This window comes from Gopherus evgoodei, chromosome 11 (assembly GCF_007399415.2).
Source record: "Gopherus evgoodei ecotype Sinaloan lineage chromosome 11, rGopEvg1_v1.p, whole genome shotgun sequence".
Taxonomy (NCBI): Eukaryota; Metazoa; Chordata; order Testudines; family Testudinidae; genus Gopherus; species Gopherus evgoodei.
The window spans coordinates 74,332,532-74,356,640 of NC_044332.1; the positions used below are offsets into that span (position 1 = coordinate 74,332,532).

At 43.4% G+C, this 24,109-nt stretch overlaps 1 protein-coding gene across 1 annotated transcript in view; it reads left to right on the forward strand.

Moving 5' to 3' along the window:
* Positions 1–24,109, forward strand: part of CNTNAP5 (contactin associated protein like 5) — a 431,022-nt gene that overhangs the window by 120,030 nt on the left and 286,883 nt on the right. Inside the window, exon 3 of the mRNA XM_030580503.1 lies at positions 11,194–11,387. Within this exon, the coding sequence (XP_030436363.1) occupies positions 11,194–11,387 (194 nt within the window). The remainder of the gene's footprint in view (positions 1–11,193; positions 11,388–24,109) is intronic.

Here is a 24,109-nt window from a genome sequence, read left to right on the forward strand (position 1 = left end):
CAGTTTTTACTACAGCTTTTGTGAATAATTCATTTGGGTAGAAGCCTGTGGAATATTCAGCGCCTGCCTGGAATCATCTCTTACAAGCTGAGGTGCATTGCTAGTTGAAAATAGCTCATTAATATTGGAGAAAGCCCCAAATTCAGTGGAAATTTACTGCAGATGCTTAGGGCCACTGAAGTGGAAGTTCAAGTAGACTCCATTAGTTTCTTTTGCTTTCTACTATAGGTCCTGTAGTCCCAGGACAAACTAGCCTGTTAAATCCGCTGCACTGTTCCTAAATCCAGTTGTCCAGTAGCAATCCGCTTTTTCTTTCCTTTCTTTGTGTTGTCATTGCATGTAGGAACCCTAGTCATGGGTCAGGACCCCAGTCAATTAGGCTTAAAAGTGCCACTGGAAATTCAAGTGGAGAAGAATAGATTCACAGCTCTTTGCCCTGCAGAGGTTACCTTCTCTTCAAGTCTCCACCTTGAAGCATGGAAGGGGCAATGAGGATTGTCCTGAAGTATGGCTAGTGGGTTTAAACACAGTGGGAATCCATAAGGACCAAACTCCATATTACCAGGAAGAAGCAGGCTACCTCTGTGACTAACCCTAAACCCTAATCTTCTGCAGCTCTCCAGATTTGTATTTGCTATATGGGTTAGCATTATCCGGGGTCACGTTCTGTGGTGTGGCTTCTCCCCTGTTGGCTACTGTCCTTAGACTAAAGCCCTTTGACTTGGTCTTGGTTCCAATTTTCAGGGGTTAGTCTTATAAGACAGGAGACCTTAATGGAAAAGAAATAAGGTTCATTTTTCTTCTTAAAAATAGCAAGCCTGAGATTTCTGTCCTATACCAAACCATGTTTATCTGTCTCTCTTCAGAGTAGCTTTACAAGGACACCTGTTTGGATGCACTCTACTAGTTGCCATAAAAAGTTTTTGCAGTATATACAGATGTTCAGAGATTGGAGAGGTATTACATGGACGTGAAATATCTCAACTTTGACTCAGTGAGAGTGTCTCTCAATATAAATAGCTGGAAAGGAAGTTGTGTGGCAGTTGCTCAACATACACAGGGTTGAAGAATCCACTCAGCAAAAAGACAGATGTCAATTTGACAAGGAACCTTGAGCGTTGGGTCTTGTTTCCCTACTGTCTAGCCTCTCTGGGCACAGCACTGACCTTTCAGGCTCCCCAATACTTAAACACACCCCTCTGCCAACCCATAGCCTGCCCCTCCCCCCACAAAAAACATGCTGATTCTGGTTTAAAGTTTTCCATCAGGGGCATGCGGTAGCTGTGAGGCAGTACGCGTACATTGTTCAGTCTATGATTTTATGCTCTTTTTTTTACTTACAAAACAATAAAACATCCTAAACACAATGTCCCTCGCTAGCTCCCCCTTCCCTTGGGGAGTCATTTCGGTTGCATCAGGCAGGCGGGCAGGGTCCTCCATCACCCTGTCTATACTGCCCCTTCAGCACCCTCTCTCATCTTAGTCTGGTGCAAAATGGCTCTCTCACCAGCTTCTCCTGGGAGTCCTTTTATAGACTCTTGGGGGGGTCACCTGCTCTTTTGTTCTGTCTTATGGTACAGTAATTCCTCGCTTAGCGTTGTAGTTATGTTCCTGGAAAAATGTTACTTTAAGTGAAACTATGTTAAGCAAATCAAATTTCCCCATAAGAATTAATGTAATTGGGGACGCGGCTAGGTTCCAGGGAATTTTTTTTCGCTACACAAAAGATATATATATATATACACACACAGAGTATAAGTTTTAAACAAAAAAATTAATACTGTATACTGCAATGGTGACATTGAAGCTTGGTTGAGGTGGTGGAGTCAGAGGGTGGGATATTTCCTGGGAATGCTTTGCTGCTAAATGATGAACTAGCACTTGACTGAGCCCTGAAGGGTTAACATGTTGTTAATGTAGCCTCTGGCTCTACAAGGCAGCACGAATGGAGGGAGGAGACACAATAGACGCGTGTCAGTAGCTGCAATCATTTCCTGCAGAAACTGAATGTGATGATGAACCCATGCTATCCCACTGGAGCGCACCACTCCCTCCACTTTCCAAAGTGCTGGTGGTGCATGTGTTTGTGATACAGACACTCACACTGTGTGTGTGTGTGTGTCTTTCTCTCTCTCTCACACACACCTGCGCGCACACACACACACTGTTTGACCCCACGCTAAGTACACTGCCTTTTTAAGTAGATCAGCAAGTTGAGACAGCAGCTGCAGCCAGCAAACTCCCTCCCTCCTGAGCCCTGTTGTGTCTCCGCCCTGCTCTGTGGAGATGGGGGGCAGGAGCTGGGGGGGAGGGACACCCGGACATTAGCACCCTTTTTCTCCCCACATCTGCACAGCAAGCAGGAAGCTCCCAGGAGCAGCTCCAAGGCAGAGGGCAGGAGCAGCACATGGCAGTGGAGGGAGAGACAGCTGAACTGCCCTGCAATTGCTAGCCTGCTGGGCAGCTGCTGCACAGGGAAGTTAGAGGAGCGGGGAGCTGATGGGCTGAGGGGGGGCTGCCGGTCCACCGTGTCTCCAAGCCCCCACCAGCTCGCGCCAACAGGCTGCTCTTCCTGCAAGCAGTGGACAAAGCGGGCTGCTGCCAAACAAAGTTATAAGGGAGCATTTCGCAACTTTAAACAAGCATGTTCCCTAATTGATCAGCGACGTAACAATGAAACAACATTAACTGGGACGATGTTAAGTGGGGAGTTACTTTAATTCTCTGTTACTCCCATCCCCACCCCTTCAGACAAGAGGAGAAAGCAGCTTCTCAGATGTAGCAAACCTGTTGTCCCAAAGTGTTTTGCTTTGCATATTGCAGTGTTGTAACTGCACTGATCCCTGGATACGAGCTACACCAGTAGTTGAGGTAATATCTTTTATTGAGCCAACTTTTTCACATGATCACTGAGTGCTGATCCTTCGCTGTTGTCTCTGACCTGGCAAAGACGTAACAGGGCCCTGCTAACGCAAGTGGGATCCACATACATATAGACTGAATGTGACGCAGTCATTTCATGACACAATTTTATAACATCATCCACAATTCAGAAGTAGTGCAGACACAACCCCGGTTGCACACAAGGGATATGGAGGGAGAGGAGGCCCTACCTCCACCTCCCTCCCCAACATACCAGCCAGAGTAGCTGGCCAGGCGTACTGGGGAATAAGATACTATGTGAAATAGGATGAAGTAGTTCATTCCTCCTCCAGAGTGAGGGGCCAGCAGGGAAAGGATTGTGCTTCTCTGAGCCGCAATTGGCTCTGAGTCTGCCCTGGTGTGGTATAGCTATACTCTTGTCATTACTTGGGGCAGATTTAAAGTTATGGTAATGATAAGTAAATGAAACCAGCTTAAATGGGATTCTTAGCTGAGGCAGGAAATATATTTGTGTTAAAAATACAGGATGCTGAATATTTGGAGGCATCAGTTCAGCTCTAATTAGACCTACAGTGTAACATCATGAAAACCACCTCCTTGGAGGCACAGTTCTCGATGTTTGCAAAAGAGAGCATGTGAAATTCACTCTTGAGTAAAAGTCCCATTCGGGGCCTATGAAAAACATAAATCTCATTTTTGAAAGCTTACATGGGGCTTATGTTGTTGTTAGTTGATGAGGTGTGATCCCTGCACAGGGCTGAATTTCACCAGAATGAAGAACATAGAGGCTGGGAGCTGCCCTTGGTTATATCTGTACTATTTGACTGACTTCCACAGAATTGTACATGTACAACAGAGAGCAGAATTTAGCACAGAGATTAAACTAAATTCCTGTCCCAGGGCTGAGGAGCTTGTTCCACCAGTGCGCATAAATTGTACCATGGGGATTATTTACAAAGATAATATCCCTCCACAGGTTCTGCATCACGATTTGCTAAATCTTTTGGGCCAGATCCAAAGCTGAGGTAAATATAGGTGTACCCCCCAGTTGAGGCAAATAGAGGTGTACTCCATTGTAATCCATAGAGCTATGCTTATTTATACTGACTGATCTGGCTCCTTATATTTAGGATCAAAACTATTTGTTCATAGAAAATAACTATAGGTAAAGGTTGAGCTTATGATGGTGACCACTGAAACGATCTGTGAACAAAACCACAGGACTTCAGTTTCTAGAGCTTTCAAGAAACATGCATTTATTTAACAATTTCTCCCCGCTTTGGATAAATACTTGCAATATAAAGGATTACATAGAATTCTATCTATCACACTATAGTTCATGTAAAAATAAGCATAATTATGCATTTCAGAATAACTACAGGTACTCAGAGTAGCAAGGAACAGTGTCTCAATATGCACACGTATTTAATAGCAGCCTGATTAATATATTTTAATACAAAGAGGCATGCAACATATGGAAACAAAGTGTGACCCAGATCTACATTAGCAGAAAGCTTGTAAAATTGTCAACGTGGTATTGTAATAGACAATATCAGAGGGGTAGCTGTGTTAGTCTGGATCTGTAAAAGCAGCAAAGAGTCCTGTGGCACCTTATAGACTAACAGACGTTTTGGAGCATGAGCTTTCGTGGGTGAATACCCACTTCGTCAGATGCATGTAGTGGAAATGTCCAGGGGCAGGTGTATATATATGCAGGCAAGCTAGAGATAATGAGGTAGTTCAATCAAGGAGGATGAGGCCCTGTTCTAGCAGTTGAGGTGTGAAAACCAAGGGAGGAGAAACTGGTTTTGTAATTGGCAAGCCATTCACAGTCTTTGTTTAATCCTGAGCTGATGGTGTCAAATTTGCAGATGAACTGAAGCTCAGCAGTTTCTCTTTGAAGTCTGGTCCTGAAGTTTTTTTGCTGCAGGATGGCCACCTTAAGGTCTGCTATAGTGTGGCCAGGGAGGTTGAAGTGTTCTCCTACAGGTTTTTGTGTATTGCCATTCCTAATATCTGATTTGTGTCTGTTTATCCTTTTCCGTAGCGACTGTCCAGTTTGGCCGATGTACATGGCAGAGGGGCATTGCTGGCATATGATGGCGTATATTACATTGGTGGACGTGCAGGTGAATGAACCGGTGATGGTGTGGCTGATCTGGTTAGGTCCTGTGATGGTGTCGCTTGTGTAGATATGTGGGCAGAGTTGGTATGGAGGTTTGTTGCATGGATTGGTTCCTGAGCTAGAGTTACTATGGTGCAGTGTGCAGTTACTGGTGAGAATATGTTTCAGGTTGGCAGGTTGCCTGTGGGTGAGGACTGGCCTGCCACCCAAGGCCTGTGAAAGTGTGGGATCATTGTCCAGGATGGGTTGTAGGTCCCTGATGATGCGTTGGAGAGGTTTTAGCTGGGGACTGTATGTGATGGCCAGTGGAGTCCTGTTGGTTTCTTTCTTGGGTTTGTCTTGCAGTAGGAGGCTTCTGGGTACACGTCTGGCTCTGTTGATCTGTTTCCTTATTTCCTCGTGCGGGTATTGTAGTTTTGAGAATGCTTGGTGGAGATTTTGTAGGTGTTGGTCTCTATCTGAGGGGTTAGAGCAGATGCGATTGTACATCAGTGCTTGGCTGTAGACAATGGATCGTGTGATGTGCTCGGGATGGAAGCTGGAGGCATGAAGATAGGTATAGCGGTCGGTAGGTTTTCGGTATAGGGTGGTGGTAATGTGACCATCACTTATTTGCACCGTGAACCTCCCGTGTAGATTGGTCCAGGCTGAGGTTGATGGTGGGGTGGAAGCTGTTGAAATTGTGGTGGAATTTTTCCAGAGTCTCCTTCCCATGGGTCCAGATGATGAAGATGTCATCAATGTAGCGTAGGTAGAGAAGGGGCGTGAGTGGACGAGAGCTGAGGAAGTGTTGTTCCAGGTTGGCCATAAAAATATTGGCATATTGTGGGGCCATGCGGGTGCCCATAACAGTGCCACTGATCTGGAGATATATATTGTCATCAAATTTGAAATAGTTGTGTGTGAGGATAAAGGCACAGAGCTCAGCAGCCAGTTGTGCTGTAGCATCATCAGGGATACTGTTCCTGACAGCTTGTATTCCATCTGTGTGTGGGATGTTCGTGTAGAAAGCCTCTACATCCATAGTGGCTAGGATGGTGTTTTCTGGAAGGTCACCAATGCATTGTAGTTTCCTCAGGAAATCATTGGTTTCACAGAGATAGCTGGGAGTGCTGGTGGCATAGGGTCTGAGTAGAGAGTCCACATATCCAGACAGTCCTTCAGTGAGAGTGCCAATGCCCAAGATGATGGGGCATCCAGGATTTCCGGGTTTGTGGATCTTGGGTAGTAGATAGAATAACCCTGGTCGAGGCTCTAAAGGTATGTTGATTTGTTCCGGCGTTAGTGTAGGGAGTGTCCTGAGTAGATGTTCCAGTTTCTTAGTGTATTCCTCAGTGGGATCTGAGGGAAGTGGCCTGTAGAATTTGGTGTTGGAGAGTTGTCTGGCAGCCTCCTTTTGGTAGTCAGACCTGTTCATGATGACAACAGCACCTCCTTTTTCAGCCTCTTTGATGATAATGTTTGGGTGGTTTCTGAGGCTGTGGATGGTATTGCGTTCTGCACGACTTAGGTTATGAGGCAAATGATGTTGTTTTTCCACAATTTCTGCCTGTGCACGTCAGCGGAAGCATTCAATGTAGAGGTCCAGGCTGTCATTTTGGCCCTCAGGAGGAGTCCATGTGGAGTTGGTGGGAGGGTACCTGTGTATCAGTGCGCTGTTCAGTATTGTCCTGAAAGTATTCTTCGAGTCGGAGATGGCGAAAGTAGGCTTCCAGATCGCCGTAGAACTGTATCATGTTGGTGGGAGTGGCAGGGCAGAAAGAGAGTCCCCGAGATAGGACAGACTTTTTTTCTGGGCTGAGTGTGTAGTTGGATAGATTGGATATTGCTGGGTGGGTTGTGGGTACCATGGTTGTGGCCCCATGAGGCGGGTAGGAGTTTAGACAGCTTGCAGTCCTTTTTCCTTTGTAGAGAGGTGAATTCAGTAATGTTGATCTCCTGTCTTATTTTAGTGAAGTCCGTTTGTATGGAAGTTTGGTTATTAATGACAGTCTCCAGGTTGGAGAGCTCTTTTTTGATGTTTTCCTGTTTGCTATATAGGATGCTGATCAGGTGGTTCCTCAGTTTCTTTGATAGAGTATGGCATAATCTCTCACTGTGGTCCGTGTAGTATATCTATGCTATCTACATTGCTATCTACATAGCTATCTATGCTATCTACATACTATAGTATATCTATGCTATCTACATACTACACGGACCACAGTGAGAGATTATGCCATACTCTATCAAAGAAACTGAGCTATGTTGGATCTACTAAAGTAGTCAATATAATTCTGATCCATATAATTCTGGTAAATCTGATTTCTGGAACAGATTTAACAAATTGAATTTTTGTTTACCATAAACAAATAAATAGATGAAAAAGGACTAATTGCTATAATAAGCCTAGGCTTTCACAGATCCCCATAAACTCCCAGCCTGAGCTCTCAATGTAGATAATTGTAGTTTAGAAGAAACAGATATTTTTTTGTCAAATGTGATTTGTTTTATGGCAGGTGGTTTGATCTGGGCATTAAAGTAAGGCTGTGCAGCAGGGAAGCCCTTACTTTCAGCAGGAAGTCCAAGAGTTTGAAGTACAATATAAACCCCGCTGAGCTGCTTGCAAGATGCTCAAGACAGAGGGCAAGCATTTGTGTTACTTTATATTAATAAAACACTGAAATAAGTACAGACATCCTAAGAAGCTCCACATAAAATAAAGAAAACAAAGTGCCATTTTTGCAATTAATTTTTTACAATTTGTACATTTTGCTGGATTTGTTCTTTTCAGTTTATTTTTGGGACTCCAGCCTGAGAACCATATGATCTTACAGCCTGTGTGTCTCTAGCATTATAATTGTTGCCACGGAGAACATGAGCGCTTGTATCAGGTGCCTTTGGCACAGAGGCCGATGAGAGACCCTTTTCCCCTAGCCCTTTCTTCTCTCCTCCAACTTGTGATGAACGGTAGAGAGAATGCCGGAGCTGTGCAGAAACAAGCAGATTGGCATATACCCTTTCCTCCAACACATGCACAGAGCTCCCATCAAAGCCAATGGGAGCTGGGCAGGAGGACTGGGGGAAGAATATCCCTCTTAGTTGTGATGCTGTAAACTGCTAAGCCCACGGAAAGTTCATTAATCATCTCATTCTTCTAATTTTAATATGGGAGACGTGATGATCTCATGCATGTTTTACCACTTTAGAGAGCGCCCTCAAAGAATGTCTAAATAGACCGGGTCTAATAAATGCCACATTAGGTCTGGTTTATAATTACCTGGCACTCTTAATAAAAGAGATTCATCTAAACATGCCTGCAGCACAGTTCACAGTGGAGTTCTAACCCCCTCTCCTCATATTTCATCCCCCACGTTGCAGAGCCTGCTGTACAGTCTACTTTAATTTTCTTGTGCATAACTGCTGGCATCTGCTCCCTGGAGTGGATGTGTCACAAGAGAGTGGCAGACCAGATGGCAGAAGAGGAAATGCCACACTCCAAATGTGCCTATGAATTATATATTCCAATAGGCAGGAGGGGGGAGAATCCCCAGTGAATAATATAGGGAATAGAAATGTACATGCATAGCCTTTCTGGCAGTGCCTGGCAATCTGTCTTCAGGCCACTCACATATATAGCTGCTGCTTGCATTCAGGAAGAGAGAAAATATTTACCTTGGCAACCCCTGCACCACCTGATATATATTTGGGCTGCCTGGACCTTGGGTCCAGCCCTGCAGGAGAAAGCAGGTGCGGTGAGCCTGCCTATTCCTTAACTGGAGCAGGTGAGTAGGGAGAGTCTGGGAAATGCTTCGGATCTGCCCCAGTGTTGCTATTGCTACAGGTCAGCAGCAAATTACTACCTTTCTGGAACAAGGAGAAAGCCGTGCGGGAATTCCTTGTCTGAGGCGCAGTGCTTTCTGGGGCAGCCCCAAGGATAGTGTGCGGAGCAGCTGCTGGTGTGTCAAGAAGTGGGGGTGTAGCAGCAAAGACCATTTTGGAAAGCAGGGTTCTGCATCACACGGGTCAGGACAGAGTGACAGGCTGGAGCTGCGGGACAGCTCTCATGGCTATGTTTTTACAAATTGGTCAGCTATGCTGAAGTCTTGAAGATGTTCCCCCCCTCCAGAAGCAGTGCTGGGCTGGGAGGTTGCTGCTCCTTAGTGTTGTGTGGTGGCTTCTTTGTTGTGAGCTATCTTGTTGCTGCTTGCGTGCTTGTAAAGAGGAGACCAGCACGCTGAGCTGAGCTGAATGCTGAGTGTGTAAGTGTGTGTGTAAGGAAGTAAGTCTGTATACACATGTAATAAAAGTAAGCAAGAGAGCAGATAAGCATAAGCGTGCATGTCTCTGTCAGACGAATATATACGCTTCTTTTTCCATATACTCACCGGAGTGGGGGAAGATGCTCCTCTTTCAGAGAGATGGCTGAATTTGGTTATCAGCCACTGTCACCTTTTATGGGCTCAGCATCTTCCTGGGATGGTCTTGGTAGCATTTTCTGCTTCTGACTGTGCAATGTGCTAATGCAGATGCAGCAGGGTTGTAATTGTTCTTCAGATATATGGTTGGATTACTCTTGTCTTCATGACCGGAAATCCTCAGAACATCTTCAAAGTTAGTGAGTTGTTTGTTTGTTTGTTTTTTTAATTCAGTTCATTTTCTTAGATAACCTTTTAGGTCCACGAGCATTTAATAGGAGTTGGAATTGTTTCTGTTGGGGCCATGTAAAAGTCTTTCAGTTCTTAAAATAGTCTTTATGAAATTTAAATGATTATTAAAGCTTCTTTAAACTTAAATGGTCATCAAAGAAGATATAGGCTTTTCTTTTTACCATCCGTGGAGAGTTTCTTCTTGTCTTTCACGTTTGCTAAGGAATTGCTTAAGCAATGCCAGATAGCAAATTAATTCCCAAATAATATAAATATTGTTATACTCAGATTGCTTCTTTCATTAGTAACTGCTGACCACGTCAAATGACCTTGCTATATTTGAACCTAAAACATCTTGCTGTTCATATAACAATGGTATCAGGAAGTTATATGAATGGCTTGCTTTCAGATCCCAAATATTTGTAAATGAGCATGTCAGTGGAAGCTTGTACCATCTTGACAACAACACCTGTACAAGTAAATATGAGTTTAAAAAAAAAAACACCAATACCTTCTGTCAAACATTTCTAACCATAAACACTCTCACTAAAGTGTAAAGAATGAAGACTGTACAGTGTGTATAAAGAAATCCATTCCAGTAAGGATATTTCTAGAATTTTTTGTGGGGGCTTAAAAGTGAAGGTTTTTCTTTTTCCGAAGAGTCCAATTTTTATGATTTAGTTTATAGCTTTACTAACACATCCATAAGCATCAGTCCTCTTTGGAATATCCTGAATAAAGAACATCCTCGTATTTTTACACAGCCAGATCGTGTCTAAACCAAACTGGTGTATTATAGAAGAGGGCAGTGTCTTATTCTTTGAGATGGCCTTTTTGTTGGTTGATTGACGTTTGATCAAATTATCTCTACTTTTACAACCTACCTTTTGTATTATACACCTCTACCCCAGGGCCAAAAAATCTTACCGTGTTATAGGTGAAACTGCATTATATCAAACTTGCTTTAATCCACCGGAGTGTGCAGCTCCGCCCGCCCGGAGTGCTGCTTTACCACATTATATCCGAATTCGTGTTATATTGGGTCGTGTTATATCTGGGTAGAGGTGTATTTCCAACTTGCAATTAAAGACTGCAATCAAGTATTCTATACAAGGTACAAGTCACAGTAGCTAACTCTTATGTGCATCTTTTAAACCTTGCTATGAAAGAAAATAGAAGAGAATGTTAAAATAGGGGCTATAAAGCATCCCTGAGTCTGTACAAATACACATAGAGGTAAGAAATGCATTTTTATGACGAAGTTGTAATCCTCTCTTTTTGAAGTGTGGCGACTGTCACTGGTTGACAGAAAGCAGGAATTGCCTAGGAATTTCCTTATTTAATGTGTACTTTTCATTTAATTAAATAGCTCACATGTTTACGGTTGCTTATTATATTTGCCAAGCATCCTATATATGAAAATAATAATTTTAAATTTCAGTAAAGTTGGGGCAAGTTTGTAAAGAATTAAAATTTATAAAATTAAATGATTTTTATTAATAACCATTTGGGTGCCAATGTTGAACTCCTAAGCCACCTTTCTCTGATGTCTCCTAGGAGATGGTGGTTGGTCCCCATCAGAATCTAATCCACAACAATGGCTTCAGATTGATCTGGGAGACAGAGCTGAGATTACAGCAGTCGCCACCCAAGGCAGGTACGGAAGCTCTGACTGGATAACAAGCTACATTCTAATGTTCAGCGATACAGGACACAACTGGAAGCAGTACAGACAAGAAGACAGCATCTGGGTATGTCTAAGCTTTTTTTTTTTTTTTTGTCCAGATCAATTGTTACAATTGAACTTGGCACGTTTCAGGCAGATTTGGCCCCTGATATTTAGCTTCAGACTAGTTTGGACAAACAGTTTTTTCTTTATTTTAATAAGTTCCTACTTCGGAATAGATTTGGAAGCAGAATGGTTTAGCAGTGAAACCGGGGACTCCAACACACAATGAGTCTTCTAATCCCCATTAGACCTCTGATTCTCTGTGTCACATTGCATTATGGGCTGAGGCCTAGATTGTGCGTCAGGCTACATGAACACTCGGGGAAGTGAAAATCTTCCTTATGATTTTGTGCAAGGTGGACTTTGCAGTTGGGTTATGTTGGGGTAAGTGGAGCTACCAGCCTTCATAATCCCTGCCTAGAGCAGGTGGGCAGGCAGTGAGCAAAGTCTTGGCTATCTGCCCCTCTCCTGCTTGCTGGCCAGAGCAGCTGCGTAAGTGTGGGAATGGGTAGTAATATGTTCCCAGTGTAGGAGGAACCTGGTATGTCAGAGACACAGTAACTTTAAGGGTTGCTCCTGAACAGCTGTATTTTAGGCACAGTCTTGTGCACATAAAGTCAGATTCCAGCCTTAAGACTTGCTGTACCTCAAGCTAAATATTTGAATATATCTGGTGCCCTTTTAGATGTTGGTGGATACTGTAATGAAACCAGCTTAGCTATTAGCTGAATGAAGTAAAATCTCACCAGAAACACCAATACGAAGTAAAACATTGCGTGGAAAAGTAGAAAGGACTTTGCAAAAATCCTTCTTGTCATATATGAATATTTGTCTAAACTGTTATGTGGTTTTTCCTTTTCCTTGCTATACCATTCATTCATGGGATCAATGTCCTACACAATACTACAATGTGTGCTGATGCTCAGTAAAATATATTCTGAAAATAAGGGATAAGATTAAGATGAGTGAACTTCAGAAGTTCAGATACACATCTCAGCTTCTTTGGAACATTTTGCTGAAGGAACCATCTTGTAAATTTCACAAGAACAGGTTATTCCATGAGGTTTCCAGAACTTGGTGATTACAGATGAGCAGGGCTGCAGTAATAAGTGTTTTGTCTGTATTTCACTTCCACTTTTGGATAAATCCCAGAAAATGCAGAAGCATGTACAATATTAAAAGAAAGAAAAAGGTTAACCAACCTGTCTCCCATTCTCATTTGCACTGCTGTTTCACTGTGTGACTTGGAGAAAGTGTCTTATGCTCTCCGCACTTTCAGTTAGAAAATTTATAAACAAAAAATGGGCTTAAAATGCAAAATGTAGGCCTGATTCTCCTCTCACAATTACATAAATCAAGCAGACTCCATTCAAATCAATTAAACCACTCCTGTTAAAGTGGAGTGAATTAAGTGCAAGGGCCATTTGCAAAATTCAGCTTTTGATCTAGGTGTGGACTTTGAACACTGAAAGATTCGGGTCCAGTGTTTGGACCTTCTGAAGTTTGTCCAAGAATCCCAAAATTATTCAATGTTTCCTGACCTCTTACTGCTGGTTCTGTATTTTATAAAGCGTTATTTTTCACAAGTGTAAATTAATTTGCATTTCAAAAAATGATTTTTTTTCAAAACATGACTTGTTAGGACTGAACTTCCCTCCTTTTAAAAAACTTAGAACCAGTTTTTCCTTTAGTAAAGTTTTCTTCTAAAAGAGGAACTTAAAAGACAACTGGTAAAATTTACAGTAGCAAATCTTCATGCCCTAAGGATCCAATTTAGAGAGTTTCTGGTCTGGCACTGAGTCTTGCGTACCGCAATGAGAATATGCCCAGCAGGCATTTAGCAGTAGATCAGGATTTATGAAGGAGCTGAACTCTCTCACGTTACTAAATAATCAGGCGTGAAGGTGCTTCTAGGAAAAACCTTGTGACACAACTTCCAAAGCCTCAGTAGGTCTGAAGACTTCTTATTTGAAGAGCAATGTTATAAAGTTTTGTGGTGCAAACAATTTTAGAACAAATCTGAGATTATTTTTATAGCAGTGAAAATGTGAAATAGAATTTGGGTAAGATGAAGGAAATGGTCCTGGTATTTTCTTGCTGCTTGATAGCTTCCTAAACTCAAATGTTTGAGGTGACACCCAGCGATGCAGGATTAGGTCCCCATACCCAGGGTATAAGGTGAAATTCAAGTTAAGTTATAGCTTCACCAAACTATATTGTTTGATCAAGAGCTGTACAAAATACAATAAAAATTGAAATGATATGAAACATATTTGGTTTGCCATTTCATTGGACTCAACATTCAGCCTTGCTTAATAGAAAATCTCATTAAGGTTCCAGAACTTCTACAGTTTCAGGTAGAAATAGTGAAATCCAGCAATATTTTTGCGTGGTTTTGATCCCAATGTAGAACTGATAAATGAAATTGTTTTTAATTGTTCACTTTATTAATGTAACATCTGTTCACCATTCACTACACTTGCCTATACTGTAACTTCTGTTCCATATTGTAATTCAAACCCCATTTTAAAACACTCACTCCATTTTGTAAAAGCTTCCTCCAACCTTCATTTTTGCAAACCCTGCTGTAATCTTATTAGTTTAGTTAAGATGTGTGAATGAGGTATGCATGAATGATGGAATCAGCCTCCAGCCCCAGCCTGTCCTGATGACATAAAGTTCAAATACCAACGGCTGAAGACCTAGACAACAGCCCTAAACAAAGTAAGAAGCATCCACCCTAAAAAGAAAAGGACAACAGAAGGAAGATCAAAGCCAGGTCCAAGGCTGAAAGTCACGCCTGCAATTGATGGGTGATCAATCTAAACCCAGAGGCAGCGTGACACAGCAAGACCTATAGACTTTGAATCCAAACTAAAAGCCTATAAAAAAAGAAGGGTGAGATGAGAGACTATGGGTAACATTATGCTGCCAACATGGAAGGACATCAGTGCCTGCCCAACAGAGATCCAGCTCAGCCTTGTGCCCAGCTTTCCTGGCCAGTTAGCTGCCACAAGCTACGAACCCAAGCTGCAAAATCAAGCCGTGAACTTAAGCTATCTTCAGGACTGGTAACTATGCAGCAGCTGCAGAACACCTGATGAATGTGGATGTGTGTGTGTGAATGTGTGTGTATAGGTATTAGGTATAATGTGAATGTGTGTGTGTGTGTGTATAGGTAATAGGTATAATGTGTGTGTGTGTGTGTGTGTGTGTTTGTGTGTGTGTGTGTGTGTATAAGAATTAAGATATTAGTTATTAGTCATAAATTGTTACCATAATAAATGTGGCATCTTTGCCTTGTCCCCTTTAATAAGATCCTGCTGGTTTTTACTGGTCTAATATAATTGGTACAACACCAAATCAAGTGAAACTTGGTGTGTGGGGTTGAGTTTCTCCTGGAGTGTTTCAGTTGTTTATACCGTAAATTCAAGGAGCATGAACCCTGCAGAAACTGAAACCCAAAAGAGGTTATGACACATACAGGAGACAGTCTGTTCTAATTTAGGCTCTGTTCCCAGTCTCTTATGGGCCTGGGTAAGCATAGAATCATAGGACTGGAAGGGGCCTGGAGAGATTTTCTAGTCCATTCCCCTACACCCAAGGCAGGCTATGTCTACACTAGAGAGCTTACAACAGCATAGCGATACTGAAGCACCTGAGCCACTGTAGGATATTCCATGAAGCCACTCTATGCAGATAGGAGCAAACTCTCCCATTTATGTAATTAAACCACCCCAACGAGCGATGGTAGCTGTGTTGGCAGGAGAGTGTATCCCACCGACATAGCACTATCCACATTGACGCTTCTATCAGAGTATCTTATGTCGGCCAGCGTGGTTTTTTTCACACCACTGAGCAACAAAAGTTTTACTGACAAATTGCTAGTGTAGATTTAGTCCTCTAGACCAGCTCAGACAGGTGTTTATCTAACCTGCTCTTAAAAATCTTCAATGATGGAGATTCCACAACCTCCCTAGGCAATATATTCCAGTGCTTAACCACTCTGACAGCGAGGAAGCTTTTCCTAATGTCTAACCTAAACTGCCCTTGCTGCAATTTCAACCCATGGCTTCTTGTCCTATTTTCAGAGGTTAAGAACAACAATTTTTCTCCCTCCTCCTTGTAACAACATTTTATGTTTGAAAACTGTTGTCATGTCCCCTCTTAGGGCTTGTCTACATCAGAAAGTTGCAGCGCTGGTGAGGGAGTTACAGCGCTGCAACTTTGAAGGTGTACACATCTGCAGGGCACCACCAGCGCTGCAACTCCCTGTTTGCAGCGCTGGCCGTACTCCCGTTTTGTCTCGGGTGTAGAGGATCCAGCGCTGGTGATCCAGCGCTGGTAATCCAATGTAGACAGTTACCAGCGCCTTTCTTGACCTCCGTGGAAGGAGGAAGCCTCTGGTAATCAAGCTGGTTTCCTTTCCCGGTTTGCTCTCTCGGTCCCGGAGCCACCCAGCAAACCGCAGGGAAGGAGACCTGCTTGCTCGGGGTTCCGGGACCGAGAGAGCAAACCGGGAAAGGAGACCAGCTTCGCCGCGGTTTGCTCTCGCATTCCCGGAGCCACCCAGCAAACCGCAGGGAAGGAGACCTGCTTGCTCGGGGTTCCGGGACCGAGAGAGCAAACCGCGGCGAAGCTGGTTTCCTTTCCCGGTTTGCTCTCTCGGTCCCGGAACCCCGAGCAAGCAGGTCTCCTTCCCTGCGGTTTGCTGGGTGGCTCCGGGACCGAGAGAGCAAACCGCGGCGTTCCCGGTTTGCTCTCTCGGTCCCGGAACCCCGAGCAAGCAGGTCTCCTTCCCTGCGGTTTGCTGGCTGGCTCCGGGACCGAGAGAGCAAACCGCGGCGTTCCCGGTTTGCTCTCTCGGTCCCGGAACCCCGAGCAAGCAGGTCTCCTTCCCTGCGGTTTGCTGGCTGGCTCCGGGACCGAGAGAGCAAACCGCGGCGTTCCCGGTTTGCTCTCTCGGTCCCGGAACCCCGAGCAAGCAGGTCTCCTTCCCTGCGGTTTGCTGGGTGGCTCCGGGACCGAGAGAGCAAACCGCAGCGTTCCCGGTTTGCTCTCTCGGTCCCGGAACCCCGAGCAAGCAGGTCTCCTTCCCTGCGGTTTGCTGGGTGGCTCCGGGACCGAGAGAGCAAACCGCGGCGTTCCCGGTTTGCTCTCTCGGTCCCGGAACCCCGAGCAAGCAGGTCTCCTTCCCTGCGGTTTGCTGGGTGGCTCCGGGACCGAGAGAGCAAACCGCGGCGAAGCTGGTTTCCTTTCCCGGTTTGCTCTCTCGTCCCGGAACCCCCCTTGAAGCCGCCCAACAGCGCTGCAGTGTGGCCACATCTAACACCACTTGCAGCGCTGGTTGCTGTAAGTGTGGCCACTCTGCAGCGCTGGCCCTATACAGCTGTACTAATACAGCTGTAACAACCAGCGCTGCAAAATTTTAGATGTAGACATGGCCTTAGTCTACTCTTTTCCAGACTAAACAAACCCAATGTTTTCAATCTTTCCCTAGAGGTCATGCTTTCTAGATCTTTAATCATTTTTGTTGCTCTTCCCTGAACTTTCTCCAATTCATCCACATCTTTCCTGAAATGTGACACGCAGAACTAGACACAATACTCCAGTTGAGGCCTAATCAGTACAGAGTAGAACGGAAGAATTACTTCCTGTGTAATGCTTACAACACTCCTGCTAATACATCCCAGAATGATGTTTGCTTTTTTTTTTTTTTTTTGCAACAGCGTTACACTGTTACACTCTCATTTAGCTTGTGATCCACTATGACCCCCAGATCCCTGTCCACAGTACTTCTTCCTAGGTAGTCATTTCCCATTTTGTATGTGTTTGCAACTAATTGTTCTTTCCTAACTGGAGTACTTTGCGTTTGTCCTTATTGAATTCCAGCCTATGTACTTCAGACAGTTTGTCCAGATCATTTTGAACTTTAATCCTATCCTCCAAAACACTTGCAACGCCTCCCAGCTTGGTGGTATCCTCAAACTGTAGAAGTGTACTCTCTATGCCATTATCTGAATAATTGTGAAAATATTGAATAGATCCAGACCCATAAGGACCCCACTTGATATAACCTTCCAACTTGACTGTGAACCACTGATAGCTACTGTCTGGGAACAGTGTTCCAGCCATTTATGCACTCACCTTATAGTAGCTCCATCTAGGTTGTATTTCTATAGTTTGTTTATGAGAAGGTCACGCAAAACAGTAACAAAAGCCTTACTAAAGTCAAGATATGCCACATCTACTGCTTCCCCACCTAACCACAAGGCTTGTTATCCTATTAAAGAAAGCTATGAGGTGGATTTGACATGATTTGTTCTCGACAAATCCATGCTGACTGTTACTTATCACATTATTAACTTCTAGGTGTCTGCAGATTGATTGCTCAATTTGCTCCATTATCTTTCAGGGTACTGAAGTTAAGCTGACTGCTCTGTAATTCCCTGGGTTGTCTTTATTCCCCTTTTTATAGATTGGCACTACATTTCCCCTTTTCCAGTCCTCTGGAATCTCACCCCTCTTTCATGACTTTTCAAAGATAATCGCTAATGGCTCAAATATCCCCTCAATCAGCTCCTTGAGTATTTTAGGATGTATTGCATCTGGCCCTAGAGACTTGATAATATCTAACTTGTCTAAGCAAGTTTTAACTTGTTTTTTTCCCTATTTTTAGTCTCTGATCCTGCCTCGTTTTCATTGGCATTCATTGCATTCAATATCCAATTGCTACTAAACTCTTTGATGGAAACTGAAACAAAAAGTCATTTAGCACTTCTGTTATCCCCACCCCAGCCCCCATTGAGTAACAGGCCTACACTGTCTTTGGTCTTCCTCTTGCTTCTAATGAATTTGTAGAATATTTTCTTGTTACCCTTTGTCTCTAGATAGTTGAATCTCATTTTGTGCCTTGGCCTTTCTAATTTTGTCCCTACATACTTGTGTTATTTTTTGTAGAATTCTTTTTTAAGTTTGAGATCATTGAAGATCTTCTGGTGAAGCCAGGGTGGTTTCTTGCCATACTTCCGATCTTTCCTATGCAGTGGGATTGTTTGCTATTGTGCACTTAATAATGTCTCCTTGGAAAACTACCAACTCTCTTGAACTCTCTAGAATACATGTAATACAGAACATTTCAGCTGCAGCTCCAAAAATACAGCCTGCATTTGGGGCTGAGAGTTAAGGTAATGTAGAAATGAACAGCAGCTCTGAACAAGCCTATGAGACTTCCTCCTTCAGAAGTCCTTTCCAACTACTTCAAAGTCCCTTTATAGTGTTAGAATAGCATAAAAGTTCTGTAGCATATCTGAGAATTGGGCCCAAAGATTCTTTAGCAGACTGCTAATAAGATAGGTTCTTATACTGGTATACATGACTGGAATAAATTGCCTAGGGAGGTTGTTTAATCCCCACCCCTGGAGATATTTAAGAGTAGGTTAGATAAATGTCTATCCAAGATGGTCTAGACAGTATTTGGTCCTGCCATGAGAGCAGGGGACTGGACTCAATGACCTCTTGAGGTCCCTTCCAGTCCTAGAGTCTATGAATATATGACCACATTTCCAGTAAAATCCCCTTCTTTACTTTACAGAGATTACAAGGTTTATTATTCTCCTCTGAGGGCATGCATACAACTCCCATCAAGTTTAACATTAATGAGAGAGTTGCACAGACGGAGCGCGAGGAGAATCATAATACCGCTTATGTTTTCACTCAGTCTGTGTTTATGATGTTAGAAAATCCTGCAGCTCGAGTTGGAGACAAAATAGATTAGCCATTGAAAACCCGTTTTCCAAACCCATTTTGTATTTAAATAATCCTGTTATGAAGAGACTTTGTGGTTCACCTCAAACTAGGTTTACAATTATATTTTCAGTACTGATAAATCAGCCATGTGGGGACACACAGGCTATTGATTGGGAGACAAAAAGCATAAATCTTATTGCATGTAAAAAAGGAAATACTTTTTTTCTGTGTTTTTAAATGTTGAATAATTCAGAATTTACTTGACTTACTTACACAACACAGCTGGAGTCTGTTCAAGTTGTGTATATCATTGAAACTCTTGTGCATAAGTACAGGCAGCAACACAATCCTGCCTTAGTTTAGATAACATCTTTTCTATAACCTGTAATGCAAAATGCTTTAGAGAGTTAAAATACAAGCACACAGAAAGATGTAAAGAATAACTGAGGGAGAATGGACTGAAGGTGCCTAGACAAAGGAGAAAAGAGACTTGCTCAGCTAAAATGTGAAAGAAAAAGAAGTCTAGGAAGTAGAGAAATAGAGGGAGGCTGTTCTGGATAATCAAAGCTGTACAGAAGAAGGCTCCCATTTCACCAGAGGTGTGACTTTGTGGAGGGACAGAAAGGAGGACAGTGGTAGAGATAGCAAAGAGGTGGTAAGAAGACCAGTTTAGACCCAGGTCCTGTGAAGTCTTATGCATGTGCATAAAGTTAAGCATGTGATTTGTCCCATTTGGCTTCAATGAGACTCCTCAGACACACAACATTAAGTAGGTGCCACAAGTGTTTGCAGCATTGGGTCCTTAGGCTAGTGCAACCTGGAGGAGGGTCATTTTCAGTTAGTTTGTAAATCTAGTGAAGTGCAGTAAAACTCCTATTTCTGCTGGAACTTCTTCCACGTTTGTGGAATTGTTTTGGTGAATTATTGATGGTGAATGTGTGTGACAGATATTGTGGTATCTTTGGGGGACCATATTGTATTAAGTCTATGAATGGTTTATGTATCACTGTGGGTCAGGGACTGTATGCCATGTAAGGCAGGGTGTGATGATGATGAGGAGTTACCATTGTTTCTTCAGGAACTCAGAACGAGTTGGAGTTTAAGGCTTGTGGCTGAAACTGTTAACAGCTCCAGAGAGGTACCTCCTTTGGGGTGACCTGCATATACTGGTACAAACTGGGTTTTCCAGAGACCAACAGATAAAAAGCATTTATGTAAAAAGGATGTGTTTAAACTGACACAGGGTCTTCCTTTTGATTCATCAGCCGGATAACACCTTCTGGGTACAACTCATAAAACTGATGAGTGACCTCTGGTAAGCTTTGAGCATTCATGTAGGAATTCTTATTATTTTTTTTAAATGTTTTCTCTGTTTTTGCCCTAAGAATAAAGTGTGTTTTTGCTTTGTGAAGACTAGTTGTTAACTGGTATACAGTGTCATAGCTCCCGGAGAAAGATTAATCACAGGTGCCGGACCCCAGTCTCACCTGCTGGGGAAATCACAGTGTGGTGCAGAGGGACTGTATGTCTAACCCACTCTGACCTTGGAGGGAGAGACATGGGTCTCCACTTGAGATAGGTGATGGCAGGAAGCCTAGAAAGTCCTCAAGGAAGACGTGTGTGTGAGAGAGGAGGAGGGGGGGAGGGAGAGGGGTGCAGTTAACCCTGAAACTGTGACAATATTTTCATACTGTTTAATCTTATTGTCGGATTTATAATTATTTTCCATCACGACTGGAACAGCACCAGGACTGGCAACAGTGTAAGAGCTACTTTATGATAAGGCATTTTTAGCACCATGTCCTAAAACCTTCTTGCAAGGTCAGAGAGAAACCCTAGAAGCATTAGTGTTGAATTGTTTGAGTGAGTGCATTCTGCTTGGCTTAGGCATGGCAGAATTGGATTTTTATTTTTTTATATAATTTTAGCAGATATCAGTTTATTTTAAGCATTTTTTTCTATTTTATCAATTTTAGATATTCATAGTAATGGGAAATGATGGGGTTGGTCAGACAATAGGAGGTGTAGTGGGGCGGTCTGCCCCACTCTCTGGGAGAATGGGCTGTGGCAGGCCAGGGAACCTGTACAGCCCGGGAGCCAATCAGAAAAGGGCTTATGGGGAGCCAATCAGGGCCCAGGTTGGAGGGAACCAATCAGGGCCAGGCTCACCCACATATAAAGGCTGCCCAGAGCAGGAGCGGTCAGTCTGTCTCAGGCCTTTGACAGGGGAAGGTCAGTCTCCAAGGGGGAGACTAGCACTGTGGACAGTGCTGGGCAGGCTCAGGGAGGCTAGAGAAGACTCTAGCCCAGAGCTGCCAGGCTGCAGGCCCTAAAAGCAAGGGCCTAGAGGGTGCAAGGGGCCGTAGGGGAAGCGGCCCAGGGGAACAGACAGAGGAGGGGAAAGAAAGAGGACAGCGAGGCTGACGCCAGAGGATCCCTGGGCCGGGACCCAGAGTAGAGGGCAGGCCTGGGTCCCCCCCTTCCTCTTTGCAGTGCACCCAGCCATCGGCCGTAGGGAGCGACAGTTACAGCCTACACCAGATCCTTGATAAGAGAGATTAGACTTTGGGGTGTGGGGTTGCACATGGTGGCTGGAGTGGAGGACTGCTGATTACCGATCCCCAGAAGGGGGTCCAGATGGACTAAGGGACGCTGCCGGAGGGCAGTGGCCTCGAAGAGGACGCCGCCGAGCAGGGAGCAATGCGAGTCCAGCGACAGCAGCGGAAGGCAGAACAATGGACAGGACACCACCAGGAGGGGGTGCTCCACTGGAATCGAGCTAATTTCCAGAGTCACCAGCAGGAGGCGCTGCGGCTGGTGAGTCCCAACCCCTTTACAGGGGAACAGATAGTTAATGGCACACTGAGGTTCTAAAAGTTAAAGCTTTAGAACCTGTAAAACACACATGTCAGAATATACAAAGTAAATATACTTAAGTCAAACTGAGTTCTCAAGCAGTATTTCTTTCTTTTGCTTATGTGTAGATTTTTATTATCAATGGAAATATTTTTTTGCTTGGCGTGCGTGCGTGTGTGTGTGTGTAGTGAATGAACCTAAGAGCCCCTGTCATAAACAGATAAGTAAGAGTTAATAGAACAGAAGTACTTCATATCTCTTTTTCCTGTAAAGGGTTAACAAGATCAGTAAGCCTGGCTGTCATCTGACCAGAGGACCAATCAGGGGACAGGATACTTTCAAATCTTGAGGGAGGGAAGTTTTTGTGTGCGCTGTTAGTTCTTGGTGGTTGTTCACTCTGGGAGCTCAGAGGGACCAGACGTGCAACCAGGTTTCTCTCCAATCTCTCCGGTACAGGCTAATATAAGTTCAGAATAGTGAGTACTAGGTAGATAAAGCAAGTTAGGCTTATGTTTGTTTTCTTTATTTGTAAATGTGTATTTGGCTGGAAGGAGTTCAAATTTGTATTTTGCTGAAAGGATTTTAATTTGTACTTGTATACTTAGGCTGGGAGGGTATTCCCAGTGACTATAGCTGAAAGACCCTGTAACACATTCCATTTTAAATTTACAAAGATAATTTTTACTGTTTTTTCTTTCTTTAATTAAAAGCTTTTCTTGTTAAAAACTTGTTTGTTTGTTTGTTTGTTTGTTTTATTCTGGTGTGAGACCCCAGGGGATGGGGTCTGGATCCACCAGGGAATTGGTGGGGAGGAAGGAGGGAAGGGGGAGAGAGAGGTTAATTTCCTCTCTGTGTTAGGATTACTTTCTCTCTCAGGGAGAGTCTGGGAGGGGGAAAAAGAAGAAGGGGGGAAGGTGAATTTTCCTCTCTGTTTCAAGATTCAAGGAGTTTGAATCACAGTAATCTTCCAGGGTAACCCAGGGAGGGGAAGCCTGGAAGAGGCAATGGTGAGGGAAAGGGTTTACTTTCCTTGTGTTAAGATCCAGAGGGTCTGGGTCTTGGGGGTCCCTGGGCAAGGTTTTGGGGGGACAAGAATGTACCAGGCACTGTAATTCCTGGTTGGTGGCAGCGCTACAAGTACTAAGCTAGAAATTGAGCTTAGAGGAATTCATGCTGGTACCCCATCTTTTGGACGCTAAGGTTCAGAATGGGGAATTATACCATGACAGCCCCTTAATGGCAGCTGGCAAAGAGACACCAAATATTGTTAGAATATTTTGTCAAACGATGTCTTGTAGGGTATCATAAAAACCAATGATGCGCTGGTCATTAATAATATTGCATAAAGTATACACAGTTAGTGTATAAAGAATAAGGTATGTGTGTCAGAAATATGTTCCTAAAATATGTTCAGACCAAGCAATCTGATTAGAGTGAATGCACAAGTTGTTGTAGACAAAGGAATGTTGTTTTCCCTATGGCTCTAATGTCAATTGAGCAAGGGGAGTCCAAAGACAATGGAAGTACATTTACATCTAAGGTAAACAAAGTGATTATATCAATTTGAAAAAGTCGATTGACCAGAGGATCGAATCACCAGCAGTGTAGAAGAACTGGGCTTGCTTTTCAAAGAATACATTTCAAAGATTTACTGGACTATAAAACGAAGGGAAGAGAACCCCTTAATTTTCTAACACTTAGGGAACAAAGGGGACAGCACACTTTGATTCTGTGAACATTGGATCCTCTGGTCTGGAGGTGCTGGTAACTGTGATGTAAGTGAGAAAACTGGTTAGGCAGAAAATTTAATTTACTGAGATTAGGTATTAGTCCCTAGAAAGTGTGTGTTGGCTTGTTTGTAATCAAACTTGTCTCTTCTTCCTTTAAATCACTTACTCACTGGTCTTTATTAATTTATTCTTAATTTTACTATAAATTATCTTAGTACTGTTACACTGAGGTATAGAGTGAGTCCTCAGCTAACCTAACAGGCTGATGTGTGTACTGTCTTTTTGGAGGCAGCAAGATTAATAATGTTTGTGAGCATTCTCCTGAGAGGGACTGGATGCTGCAAAGAGAAGTTTCTGAAGAATTCATGAATTGGTGTTCACTGTTTTAAGCTTGCTTTGCAGGTCACAA